Source organism: Lissotriton vulgaris, chromosome 6, assembly GCF_964263255.1.
Source record: "Lissotriton vulgaris chromosome 6, aLisVul1.2, whole genome shotgun sequence".
NCBI classification, from domain to species: domain Eukaryota; kingdom Metazoa; phylum Chordata; class Amphibia; order Caudata; family Salamandridae; genus Lissotriton; species Lissotriton vulgaris.
This window is the reverse complement of record NC_141694.1, coordinates 829,794,194-829,808,420: the sequence shown is the minus strand read 5'-3', so window position 1 is coordinate 829,808,420 and position 14,227 is coordinate 829,794,194. Positions and strand designations below refer to the sequence as shown.

The following is a 14,227-nucleotide window of genomic DNA, read 5'->3' as shown; positions in this document are numbered from 1 at the left end:
AGGTAAAGAGAGGCCACCTGTGGTAAAGAAGAGCAAAGTGCTCTGGTGAGCGGTAAAGAGGGGCAGGTGTGTGGTAAACATGGTAAAGGCCCTGCGAGCGGTAAAGAGGGGCACGCGTGTGGTAGAGAAGGTAAAGCCCCTGCGAGCAGTAAAGCGCAGAGCCCCGTGAACGGTAAAGTGCGGCAAGTATAGGGAGCTCGTGTGTGGACAGTGCACCGGGGCCCAACGCCTAGGGTCCATTGAGACCTGATAATACACCTCCAACAATAGTGAAACAGGCCATTTTCTTGCTCGCACCAGGGACCGTGGCAACTTTGCTAAGGTACTAGATAAAGTACGGAATAAAATATACAGTGAACCACGTGTGAAGTAAAGACATGTAGGGACCCGTGGGTGGTAATAAATTATATAGTGAGTCGCGTGTTTAGTGGAGAAATGTTCAGAGCCCTGCGAGCAGTAAGTGGGGCCTATGTGTGGTGATGTCAAGGTGTGTGTGGTACAGGGGCCCACTGTGTGGCAATAAAAAGTACAGTAAGTCCTGTGTTTGGTGAAGGGGTAGAGAGCCCTGTGAGCGGTAAAGCGCGGCCCGTGTGAGGTGAAGGGAGGCCGGCGTGTTTCCAGGGCTGTGCACAGGGCTGCAAAGCGTGTGTTAAGAAGGAGTTTGTCGCCCCAGCGCACCACAAAGCTCACCTCTCAGGGCACCTTCCAGGTCATTTAGTGGGGATGGACTGGGGCTCCCGCGGCTCCCTTCCAACAGGGGCAGGCGGCGCAGGTGCTCCTCAGATGGCCAAGGTGGCAGCTCGGCCAAAACGTGCGTTCAGGACAGGAACGTGTAGCCCTGGCAACAAAGTAATAACTGAGAGGAATTTAGACCCAACGCCGCAGGAACGCACGTGCAGCTCACGGGGAGGGACTCTGCAAACAGAAATGAGTTTGTCTGGACGCAAAATAAATAAGTAATGCAACTTTAGTCAACAGGCTTCAGCAGCTACAAAACAAGAAAGTGCACCATAACCTTAACTCCACGGTCAACCATTCAACGGCCTGGTTTAAAATCAGCGCCTCGACGCTGGCTCACAGCGCCCTGTACTCAGAAGTAAATGCTGTGGTGTCTGTTGTCTTCATAACGACCCCGAAGGTGCCCTAGGTGAACCGGTAACCGGCCAAGGTGCATACAAACGTGTGGTACACACATGTGCATCAGAGCACAGGGCCTCATTCATGTCCACAGAGTGCATGCTGGGAAATAAAGGGAGGAGGAAGGAGATTGCGAAACTGAAAGCGATTGCTTTTGGGAAAAGCAAAGCCACGAGTGGTGCGCGCGCACGCCATATGGTTTCAATCGCACCCGCGTCTGGGCACGATAAGGGAAACCATATGGCAGGAATGCGCGTAATAGACACCAATAGGACATGGGCGGAGCAATGCGCCCGCCTTTGGTCTATAGTGTGCTATTTTCAAAATGAATACGCAGGGAAAGGCCAATAGCAGGCCACAGAAGTAAAAACACACGCACAAGCGTGTGCAATTCCAGGGTTCATTTCTGAACCACGGACAAAAGGACTCCTGCCTGCGCGAGCACTGCTGTGCAGTGCATCGCAGGGCGCGAGCCCTAAAAACCAGTTTCGTTCACATAGACATACAAATAAACAAGAAAACTCAAGTGGGTCAAACAGTATTAAACCATGTATTTACAAGTTTAAAATCATCTTTAACCCAACCACCAAAAGGATAACAAAAAGCTAAAAAAAAAATCAATGCACAGCATGTGAATCCAGAAAAGATTCACACTGCAAAACTAAATGGTTTCTTACCTGCAGTAATAGTTTTGTAGCTAGCAAAATTTCGAGTCACATGCAGCCCACTCACCTCTCTAGAAGATGAAGGAGCAATAATAGAAAATTCAAAAAGAATCTGAAGATGGCGACCACATGTGAAAGCTTCCGGGGAGGTTGTATGACATCAAGAGAGGCTGGATTAAGCACCAAATGGGACAGTCTTGGCCCAAAAAAGCAACGAAAAAAACACAAACAGGAAGGACTACTAGTATAAAGGAGAATTCTGGACCCAACCACTAGAGACCAGATAATCCACGACATCTGAATGCTGAAAATTCTTCAAACTGCAAAACTACTCCTACAAGTACGAAACCATTTCAATACGGACCAACAAAAAGTGTGGTATCTAAAGCAACAGTTAGATTACCAACCAGCTACAATAATTGCAAAAGGGCAGTTTGCTTGATCATGTCACATAACCTGACTTCAAATAGGACTCTCCTTCCTTTCTCCACAGGGACAGAACAAAGGAAGCCATATTTATAGCAGAAGCAGGGCAAAGTTGAAAGAACGTAAAAGAATAGTAGCAAAAGAAAATAGAATCCAAAACAATGTCAAAGACACAAGTGGACTTACCTCAGCTGATTCGACAGCTTCCAGCTTTTTGACTTTCCGTTCCAGTAGACGGAAAATTCTCTGCACAGCTTGCGAATGACTGGCTTCAGAAAAGGCACTGCTGCAGCCTTGGACAAGAGTTTGGCACACTACTTGAAATGCTACTTTGTGCTGTATGCCTCTTTCCTGGTTATCAGCAATCTGTATTAGGTCCTCAACCTCCAAAACGACAAGGTAAAAAGTAGAAGTTATACTTCTATATGCATCATCATGGACTCAAATTAGTTCAAACATTATACAATTGTAGAATTTGTCAAAACCTGCAGCATTAAGGAGGCAGTAGTAGCTAAAAAAAACCTAAAATTGTAATAGCATTTACATCCCGCTTACTCCCCTGGCGAGGCATTGAAGCGCTTTGGGTTCTGGAGTAGACTGTAACTCGATGCAAAGTTAGTGAAAGTAAGTTGGTGATTTAGATTGTGTAATTCTTTTATGTAAGTATAGTGACTAGGTTACTGTAGGAGAGTAGGGTCTGCAATCCTATGATCACCCGGACTTTTTGCTTTTGTTTCACTGGTTTACGACTTTCTCAGGCTGTGGGCCTGCCAATCAGACCCACAGCCTAGCTGTTCTCTCGCTAAATTGCTGTGTGTACCTTAGGTGCATTACCCAATTGGAACTGGGCCACCCTGTCAGACCCTGTAACTCAGGGCATCGGTGTACCCAGGGCCTACCAGGGGCTGAAGCATGTATTATGCCACCCCTGGATGGCCATCTAAATCTGACACAACTGGCTGCACGACAGCTGGGGCAACGTGGCGTCCTCGCCCGTTGCTGTAGGTATAGTATCCCTATACCTAACCTTAAAATGGACACCCGAGTTCCTATCAGTCACTCCTATGGCAGGCCTTGACAATCCTGAAGGCAGAGTGCATGGAAGCGTGTGAATTGGGCTCTGGCACGAGCCGAGCCCGGTTGCAGCTTGCGGAACCAAGACCCAATGGCTGTTCCATGATAACGCGTATCATATCGGTAACTTCGGTATCGCGTTATCAAGACATGTCGAGTAAGGTGTCATACGAATCGGGATGCTGCCCCCTCACCAACTCTGGCGACGAGGTTAGCATTCCGCCCTTCTAGAGGGACACGACATGTACGTAACTGTGAACCCCGGTTAAAGTTAACTGAAGCCTCAGCTCCACAAAATGGACGCTGCCACCACAGACACGAGTCTGACCTCCTGCTGCTGGGAGTCCTTCCAGCGAGGAGAGCTTGGACAAAGGGTTTCCTGTCAAGGGCGGTATTCGCACCGTCCCAGACAGGGTTTGTGTATTCTGGGTAGGTAGGGCTTTGCGAGAAGGTGACTGCGGAGTGGCACCCCGGTGCTCACTACGCATCTGCCGGCTAGAACCAGTTCCAGGGGCGCGCCGCCCCTAACCTGGGGAAAGTCCAGCAGGGGGAGAGGGGTGTAACTACCCCCTTCCTGGTCCCACCCTTGGGGCAGGGCCTAGTCATGTACCCACCCCTTTCTTTAGGATAAAGGCCGGAGCGGGGACCCTTCCAAATTAGATCATCTTTGAATCAAGAACTACTTTCTACGAAAGGACATTCGAGACTCTTCTCAAGATTTCTCCCTTTGACTAAGGAGTAGTCACCCTGCATCCGCAGGCACCATCTAAGAACTCTGCGGTTTGCTGCAAGTCCTTCCTCAAGGATCCGACGGCCCAGCTCGACGAGAACCGGCTTCCCTGGCACCTCTGACCTCTACCCACGTCGTCAGCTCAGCTGAGATCTGTGGGTGCGACGAGACCTCAGGGACCGGCCATCATCAAAACCTGCACGCTTTCTTAAATCAGCACGACCATCGAAGCAATTCTCTGGTGAGTGCTCTGGGGTCCGAGAAGCCCCGACCCTGAGTAGCTCCAGCACCGAAGTGCAGTCTCCCAGCATCTCCACGATCTGCGTGGGGCCCTTCTGCTCGCTGCTCAGCACGTTGTCTGGTCACTAGCCGCTGGCTTGTGCCCTTCTTTGACGACATCCGACAACCAACGCTGCTGGTCTGGTTGCTCCAGATCGGCCCTTGCTCCCTTTTTCGAGAGGAGCACCCCGGACCCTCCTGGTCCACTCAAGACGCCATTTTAGGCCCACCACGTGGCCCTGAAATCTGCCAAGGCTTGTTGCCCCAATCCTGGGCCCAGCGACGCCGACAGCATCAACCTTCGTGGGACAGCTCGCACCTCCATCCTGGTCGCCGACAACGCCTCCTGGTCCGTGAGACTGCAGAGCCTAGCGTCGCCCACTCACCTAGTCGAGGTGACGGCCATCCAGTGCCTTCCTGGTACCCTCTGACTACTGGCTAGTAGTACGAACTTGGTCCCCTCTGCTTTCAGGTAGCAACGATCACTGATCCAGGCTTGGATCTCTACGAACTATTCATCACTGGTCGCCGGCCAGCAACCCCTTTTCTTCCGGCTCCTGGCTCGTCAGCGAAGACCCCCGACGCCTGTAAGACTTGTGCAGCCGCAGCCCTCGTGGATAGGTAACTTCGGCATTTCGGTGCCTGCATAGCCTCCTTACTCCAGGGTCCCGAGTCCCTCGCTTCCGATTTGCCTTATCGGGTCCGCCCGAGACCACTAAACTTTCCGTGCCCTCGGGCACTTGTTCTAAATTGTGCACTTGAAGTATTTTCTAAGAGCTTTGGTTCTGTGCTTAGTACCCTGTCCTCATAAAGAGAACAGGGCTGTTGTGATTCCAATAAATATACTGTTTATTTTCATAACACTTGTGTGGTGTCCTTTCACTGGGTGTTCAAGGGGTATGTGATGGTATTACAGCTGGCTTAACACGCCCTCTAGAGTTTAGCCCGAAGACTGCTCGTATCCACGCTACTAGGATAGCTGGTCTAAGGTTGACTTACAACCAATCACCATAAGGGTCGTTTGGAACGATACATAGTGGTCGCTAGAATAGCGAACGCTGCATATCGGGCCAACTTCTCACAGTTACTTTTAGTGTTCTTGCAATCTTGTGCAAATACTCCATTTGTGTGTGATAGTTAGTGAACAATTTGAGTCAAATGTTAGTTGGCTGGACAAAACAAATTAAGAGAAGCTAGAAATGTTGCTAATAAAAAGGTCCATTGAAGGCTTCAGAGCATTAGGAGTGTCGCAATTGAGAGAAAATGAAGGTTTGGACAAAGACCTGGGAGTGCATGGAAAAGGTGGTCGGCAGAAAACTGGTGTGGTTCATAGTGTGGATTTTATAAAATATTATATAGTACACACAAAGTCACATACGTTTTAACCAGTTTTCTGAAGGTTATATCGTTCTCCATCGCCCTTATCTTAGCTTGTAGAGAGGTTATACAGTTTTCGCTGTATGTACAGAGGATATTCCACCAACATTTGTTGTTCTTCTAAGCTGGAAATATCCGATGAGGTGCTGATCTAGAGCATAGGTACCTTGGTTGGATGTATATAGAGACTTTGGTCAGTATTGCCTTGTGGGTGATACATAGCTTGAAAGTGGATCTTCTAGTAATTGAAGGGCCTTCAAGGAGGGTGATATATGGGCTTGTGCATTTACATGTAGTAGTGGTATGGCAGAAGAGGCTTGGATTCTCTCATGTCCTCATGATTGGTAAAGGTGAGCCTTGATATATGCCATTAGTATATTCAAACTTAAAGGGATATTGCGGCCTGAACCTTATGAGGGAATCCTAGGTATGGAAAGATGCGTCAAAGTGTTTTCACAGTAAAAAAAGAAAGGTGATTGAATAGTTTATCCATGTGAGCATTTATGGGTAGTCTGAAGTCCATGGTAATTCCAAGGTTTCATACCGCCTAAGATATTCTTGTTGAAGGGCCTAGTAAGTCTGCCAAGGTGAAGGGAGGACCTGCCTTGTGCTCTCTGTTTAAAACAAGAGTAAGATTGGCTTACACCTAAATGGCACATTTAAAATACCTGTAAGTCAATAGTAAAGTGGCACTACCTGTACCCAAGGCCTGTAAATTAAATGCTACTAGTGGGCCTGCAGCACTGATTGTGCCACCCACTTAAGTAGCCCTTTAAACATGCATCAGGCCAGCCATTATAGCCTGTGTGTGTGCAGTTTTAAACTGCCATTTTAACATGGCAAAATAAACCTTTTGCCAGGCTCAAACATTCCTTTTTAATACATATAAGTCAACCCGATAACTGGCAGTGGACAGCCCAGAGGCCAGAGTACAGTGTATTTAAAATGTTGGACATATACTATTAAGTTATACATTGCAGCAGCGAAAAACGACTTTAGGAGTTTTTCACTGGTGCAAGGCCTACCTCTCCTAATGGATAACACTAGAGTTGCCTTGTTACATTTTATATGTGTAATTTCCAAATGGGAAGAGGTAAACAGTCCATGTTTGGGCTCTTTGGAATTGTAATGGAAAATCCTAACTAATGGGGAATTCGGATTTGAAATTACAATTCTGAAAATGCCACTTTTAGAAAGTTGGCATTTTAGTGCCTTAGCCAGTTGGTGCCTGCAGCCTGTCTCTGGGTCACATGACTGGGTGTAGGTGACCAATGGGCTTTGTGTATTCCTCATAGACAGCCATACACAATGGGAAGCTTAGGTGTGCCTGGATGGGCCATCACTGGCAGGATGGGAGAAGGACCTGGACCCAGCCTCACTTACACTTGAATAGGGTGTGTTCTGCCGCAACTCAAACAGCTACATACCCCTGTTGTTAGTCTGGAGCCAGGGAAGGGAGGGCTTCTGTGCACTTCAAAGGCATATCTCTAGAAGCTTCTCCCAACTTCAATCAATCAATCAGAACAATTTGTAAAGCGCGCTACTCACCCGGAAGGGTCTCAAGGCGCTGGGGGGGGGGGGTCCGTTACTGCACGAAAAGTCAGGTCTTGAGTTGCTTCCTGAAGGAGAGATGGTCCTGGGTCAGCCATAGGTGGATGGGGAGGGAGTTCCATGTCTTGGCCACCAGGTAGGAGAAGGATCTTCCTCCAGCGGTGGCTCTGCGGATGCGTGGTACGGTGGCGAGGGCGAGGCTGGTCGATCGCAGCTGGCGGGTGGGCGTGTAGAAAGTGAGGCGGTTGTTGAGGTATTTGGGGCCCAGGTCATGGAGAGCTTTGTGTGCGTGGGTGAGGAGCCTGAACGTGATCCTCTTGCTGACGGGGAGCCAGTGCAGGTCTCTCAGGTGGGCAGAGATGTGGTTGTGGCGGGGGATGTCCAGGACGAGTCGTGCGGAGGCGTTCTGTATGCGTTGAAGTCTTTTCTGTAGTTTGGCAGTGGTTCCCGCGTAGAGGGTGTGCCCGTAGTCTATTCGGCTGGAGACGAGTGCCTGGGTGACCGTCTTCCTGGTTTCGGTGGGGATCCATCGGAAGATCTTACGGAGCATGCGCAGGGTGTTGAAGCAGGATGACGATACGGCGTTGACTTGTCTGGTCATTGCGCGGGCGGAGTCCAGGATGAAGCCCAGGTTTCGTGCGTGGTCCGTTGGCTTAGGGGTGGTGCCCAGGGCAGGGGGCCACCAGGAGTCGTCCCAGGTGGAGGGGGATGATCCCAGGATGAGGACTTCCGTCTTGTCTGAGTTCAGCTTCAGGCGGCTGTTCTTCATCCATTCGGCGAAGTCCTTCATTCCCTCATGTAGGCTGGCTCTGGCGTTGGCCGGTTCGTTGGTGAGGGAGAGGATCAGCTGGGTGTTGTCGGCGTATGAGATGATGTTAAGGTTGTGTTGGCGTGCGATGGCTGCGAGGGGGCTCATGTAGACGTTGAAGAGGGTGGGGCTGAGCGAGGATCCTTGAGGTACGCCGCAGATGACTTCGGTGGCTGCGGATCGGAACGGGGGGGAGGCGGACTCTCTGGGTTCTTCCGGTGAGGAACGAGGTGATCCACTCCAGTGCTTTCCCTTGGATTCCGATGTTGCTGAGGCACTGTATTAGGGTGCGGTGGCAGACTGTGTTGAATGCTGCAGAGAGGTCCAGGAGGATGAGGGCAGCTGTTTCCCCGTTGTCGAGCAGGGAGCTGTCGTCGTCGGTGGCTGCGATGAGGGCGGTCTTGGTGCTGTTCAAAGGCACAACTGGGTATATATACTAGATCTCAGACACTACCACTTCAGTGTACTTCTGGACCTGTGGATACTCTGCCAAGGACTGCTGTGCTGCTAAAAGGACAACCACTCTGCTGGAACTGCTGCCCTGCTGCCCTTTTGCCTGGGGGATAAGGACTAGACCTGCATCTCTTGAACCCAGATCCCAGAGTGACTCCAAGGGCTAGTTGACTGGAATCCTTATTAGAAGCCTCACGGACACAACAGGTGTCCAACAACTGTTCCCCTGCACCTGGACTGTGCCATCTTCCCTGCCAAGTTGTGCCACCCCAGTCCTGGATCCTTGGAATGGGGCTTAAGGTGCTCTGCCAGCCTCTGTGGATCCCGCAGAACAGGCATCTCCTCTGCTGTGTGGTGCAAACCGGAGAACAACCGACACATCGCCTCTGCTGCATGGATTTGACCAGTTGCAAAAACTTGCATCACAGCCCATCTGAACTGCTGCTGGGCGACGCATCCTTGACACAGTACTTTGTATCCCTCAAAGCCAGCCTCAACAATGACGCTGGATTCCACATCGCATCCTCGCAGCTCCTCGGAACCGGTGCACAGCTTCGACTGTGCGATGCATCGTCTACACCGGCGTTCGCAACGCAAGCCCTCGTCGATTGGATCCTCAATGATGACACAGGATCTTGCACTGCAGCCTTGCAGCATCTCAGAGCCAACGCATCGCTTTAACTGCATGATGCATCCCTGATGCAGATCCTTGCAATGTTCTACAAATCAGGATCCAAGGTACTCTGTTTAGCTGACCTAACTGGGTCCCAGTAGGCAGCCTGCGCTCCATCGTAGTTAGCCTGAACTTGTGATTTTGTCCCGGTCCACCGTGACCAGATATCCACAGTTGGAGCTGTATGGCACTATTTTGCACTACAATCTTTAAAATCGCCTATCTCCGGTTCCACTGAAAGTTCTATTTTCCTAACTTGGTGGTGGATCACGTTTTGTCTGGCGTTTGCACTTTATTACAGTTTGAAGTATTGCACAACTACTTTACACATTGCCTCTAAGTTAAGCCTGACTGCTCAGATCCAAGTTACCAGAGGGTTGAGCACAGGTTAATTTCGGGTTGGTGTGCCTCCCCCTGACAAGCATTGTGGTTGCTAATTGACCAGGGCTAACATCTCAGTTAAGGAAGCCCAGGAAGCCGGATTCTTGCAGCTGTTCACGGAGGAGGACGCTGTCAACCCTTGTTCTTCGTGACCGTTTTTGGCACCCGTTTTGGAGCCCGCCGAGTCCCGGTGAAGCCAGCGCTGGGACGATCCCAATTTTACCATTATTGCTCATACCGGAGCGGTTTGGCTATTTTGAGGTTGACTGGAGACGTGATATTGGAGGAGCGCTTTCTGCCGGTAGTCCTCGGCTTATCTGGGCCCTTTAAAACCTTGTTTGGAATCGTTCTTTAAGATTTTCCTGAAATTTAGGCGCCTTCGCTCTGGACCTCCTTTACTATGTTTCACCACTGAGTTATCCACGACTGAGATTCAGTACTTCTTCTTGCCTGCTTAGGAACCATTGAGGACCCGTGTGTTTCTGGACCCCTACTTTTATAGAGCTGCTGTTTTTGAGGAGTGCATATTTGGCACCCAGTCAGTGTCAGTATCTACTTTCCCCTTCACACCCTTGTGCTCCCCCCAGATCTCCAAGTTACCAGTGCCCTGATGAAGGTGACGGCTACTTGTTAGTCCAACACCGAAACGCACATCGGCACCGTGCAAGACAGAAACCATTGGGCGACTTACTCTTGACAGCACCATTTGGATGCACTGCTACCCTCCCTCTATCTGTATTTCGTGTCTGCCTTTTATATATATTCTTTGTACTTGTATATAATCTGTTTTACTTGACATTTGTGAGAATATGGAGCGTATGAATGGCAAGATTGCTGTAAGTATATGTTCATGTTTTTGCTCTTTGTTGTTTGTTCTATTTTATAGAGCTCTGTTGTGTGGATAGGGAAATTTAGCTCGTTGGCCTAAATACTCTTATGATTTCAGGCTTCTTTGTTTTGTATGCCTATTGTATATTCTGTATATTGCCTCCTTTTTTGATCCGTTGTTCACAAGTAGAAATTCAAAAGATGTATAATTATTACTGAACAATCAAATCCTTTTGTATTGTATCCTTATTTGGATTATGTTATTATTTCCAAATTCCCCGTTATCTGATATCTTGTTTATCTATGTATGTTTGTAATTTGGCTATGTATTATTTTCTCCCCTGAACAAAGTGAATTCCTCATTTTATCCATTAGAGACGCAATCACATTCTACTAGTATCTTGTGGCAGGAGACACCTTCCTTCCTTGCCCTTGAGAGTAGACTATTCCTCACATCTCAGTTTTCCAACAAAGTGATTTCTTACAATGACTTGTACATTTAGTTTTATCGATGAAGGTGCATTTTGTCACGTGAGTTCTTCGATTAGTGCCAGATCCTTTAAAGCATTGCAATTTGTAATTTCCTCTATTTTAATTCTGTATTTATCCATGGAGTTTTTTCTTTTGCACTGCATTGATGATTTCTGAGGGATCAATACATCAAAAGCTGCATGGAGCCAACCATAGAGCTTCTCTATAAAGTTTACTGCTTCTTGTTCTGGATTAGGGTTTCTAGATCTTCCATGTTCAGTTTATTTCAAGGTCTGTAAGTAGTAGCATGATGGTTTAGTTTGGCTGAAGTTCGTTGTGGAGTCTTCTGCTGGAAGGAAACTATGTGATAATCAGTCCAACCGACTGGAGTAGTCCCTTGAAAGGAGATTAATTCTGGATTGCAAAGAGGACATCTAAGGTGTGTCCTGCAACGCAGGTGGGATAAAGAACGAGTTCACATAGGTTGAGGTTGTCAAGACTTGTAAGGATGGTTCTGGGGTATGGAATATCAGGTATATAGAACCAGATGTTCAGGTCACCAAGGATATAAAGGTTTTGGTGATACTAAGTCTTAAAAAAGGTATCTAGTGTAGAGGAGAAGGAAGTTGAAGCAAAAAGGTGAATTCTTCCCGACAAAGACAGATTTTAAATCTCTGATTTAATGAGGTTATGGATTCAGTAAATACAGTGGCAAGCCACTGCCCCTTTTATCAATGCGGTTGTGCATAATGTTGGGATAACTGAGTAGGATGGCTTAAGGTAGTTTTAGAGCCATGTGTACCCCAGCCCATGATCCAGTCATGAAAAGCTTGTAAGGTTCTGCTTTCATCAAGTTGAAGATATTGTACTTGGTTCTTCCTCACTGAATGCACATTAGTAGTAGGCAGTTTTGGTTAGCTACTTTGCTGCAGGGAATGAAGCATTTTAAAGCTGCAGAAGAGTAACTACGATCCTTAAAGTGGTATGCAACAAGGAGATTTTAAATAAGCCAGAGTGATTAGGCGCACAACCTGTGTGTCCGCAAAGTGGAAAGTACTGAGGAGTATCTGGTATAGGCAATAGGGCGAACGGTAATCTCACACAACCGCTCAAGGTTGGACCAAAAGATCCACACAATAACAATAAAACAACAATGCCCCTGCACTATACAAAATTAAAGCATTCTTAGTAATGAAATTGTTTAGACAGAAAATTGGTTTGTGTACATCCACACTTTCAGAATGACTTAAAGAGAGTAAATCATCTCAGTCGAGGTATAGAAAGTTCAAAAAAGACGTTCTGTTCTTGGTATGGAGTGTCTGTTTATTGTTCCTTAAGTTATGCCAACACGTGTTTCATCGCAGGGAACATACTGCGAATCTTCAGGGCCTCGTGAGAAACATGTGGAGTTCGTGCTTGATAAGCCCGTTATGGGCGGTGCCAAGGTTATTCAATTTCCGGGTGTCTTGAGAGTCCGTAACAAAACGCTGTTTCTCGACTCCTCCCGGTTACAGCTCACCTCTTTATTGAATAAGATCCTACAATTACGCAAACAGCGTTTTGTTACGGACAATAAACAGACACTCCATACCAAGAACAGAACGTCTTTTTTGAACTTTCTATACCTCGACTGAGATGATTTACTCTCTTTAAGTCATTCTGAAAGTGTGGATGTACACAAACCAATTTTCTGTCTAAACAATTTCATTACTAAGAATGCTTTAATTTTGTATAGTGCAGGGGCATTGTTGTTTCATTACGATCCTTAAAGTGTTGGACTGTTGTTGATTAGCACTGTGCTGTATAGAGGACTAGTTGGTGATATGATAATTCTAGCTGGGACAGTGCTCAATTTCCTGTGATCGTCATTCTCCTGCTCCGAGAGGCTTGGAAGAGATTTTGTGGGGTCCTTCTATGTAAGTGTTTAGGACCTGGGATTAGACTGGGGGCATTGGGTGCTCAACTGTCTTTGATAGGGTGACAAGTGTATCAACTCTTTGGGATTATGTGGTAGCAGAGGAGACGAAAGAATAGAAGGATGTTGTGGCATGTCCTTTTTGTGTGTGTGTTTTATGGGGATGAGACTGGGGGTGCAAAACATGAGGGACAAAGTAGGAAAGTGCCCCTTTTTAGGTCTCGATAATGCTGGTTTGTCGAGATTATAGTAAGCGGTCCGAAAAGTCTACCTAGCTGCAGATCGCGTACAGTTCATGTGAGCCAGGCGTGTGCACATCAAACACCATTGGCCTCGGCATCAGACATCAAAGGAAGCCGCACCCCCCCCACCCATCAGACTTCAAAGGAAGCTGCTCCCGCGCCACGCAATGAAACACCATTGGCCTCGGCATCAGACATCAAAGGAAGCCGCACCCCCCCCCCCCACCCATCAGACTTCAAAGGAAGCTGCTCCCGCGCCACGCAATGCCGAGAGCTCGTTTTAAACTTGCGCCTTGCCTGACTTGCTCCTCTGCTCAAAATGACCATTAGTAAAAAACTTTTCTTTGTGCAAAATACCGCACTTCAAGTTAAACAATGGCACTGGTATGCCTATTGTCAGCAGCTTGGTGGCTTCTGCTGTCCTGTTGCCAAGACCTATGTGACTGGACTCCGAGATCCCTAGAGCCCCTGCAAACGTGGCGGACAGTTGCACCAGGTTTGTTTACTTCATCCGAACCGCTCTCCAAAAGCTTGCACTGTGCAATTGTGGACTACTTGATGATATAGTTTATTAGCGCTTGAATAGCGCTCAGTACCAGTATTTCCCTGGATGTGAGCGCCTTGCTGTAACAGGCTCCCCTGCACTTTGCATATCCTTCCCTTTCATGCTTCCGTACTTAAAAGGCTCTTTTTTAGGTCTCGCCTAGCTATCGCATAATCGATCGCTATGCGAGAGATTTAGTAAGGGGCACCACAAAATGCTCCCAAAGACCTTTGGAATGCGGTTTATGGACAGTGCATGTGAGGCATTCAAGCGCGAAGCTGGCCTCTGGCATCAGACTTGAAAGCAGTAGACTGCTTTCTCCAACGCGCGCTCGGCCTCACTTCCTGCTCACCCTCTTACAATTAACTTTCGTTATCGCTCACACCCCATATGCTCATTCCACTCCACCCTTCCTTTGATGTCCGCTTTTCTTGTTGTTTACAAACCATTGCGCTGGTTCACTCGCTCACAATTTCCGATTAGAAAACACGCACGCCCCGCATGACTACCCTTCTTCCTGTTTTTATCATTCATTCATACTGTTTGTGACTAAGAAATCGAAACGCACTCACCCTGAGAATGGAACGCGCACACTGTCGCAGCAGAGCGTGCGCGCACTGATACGAGAGCATGCATACTCTAGTATCAAAGCACTTACACTGCTGCACGCCTC

The 14,227-nt window shown here is 48.0% G+C and overlaps 1 protein-coding gene across 1 annotated transcript in view; it reads right to left on the bottom strand.

Annotated features, from left to right (window-relative positions):
- HEATR1 (HEAT repeat containing 1) overlaps positions 1–14,227 on the bottom strand; it is a 411,542-nt gene that overhangs the window by 268,941 nt on the left and 128,374 nt on the right. Inside the window, exon 17 of the mRNA XM_086926859.1 lies at positions 2,415–2,612. Within this exon, the coding sequence (XP_086782985.1) occupies positions 2,415–2,612 (198 nt within the window). The remainder of the gene's footprint in view (positions 1–2,414; positions 2,613–14,227) is intronic.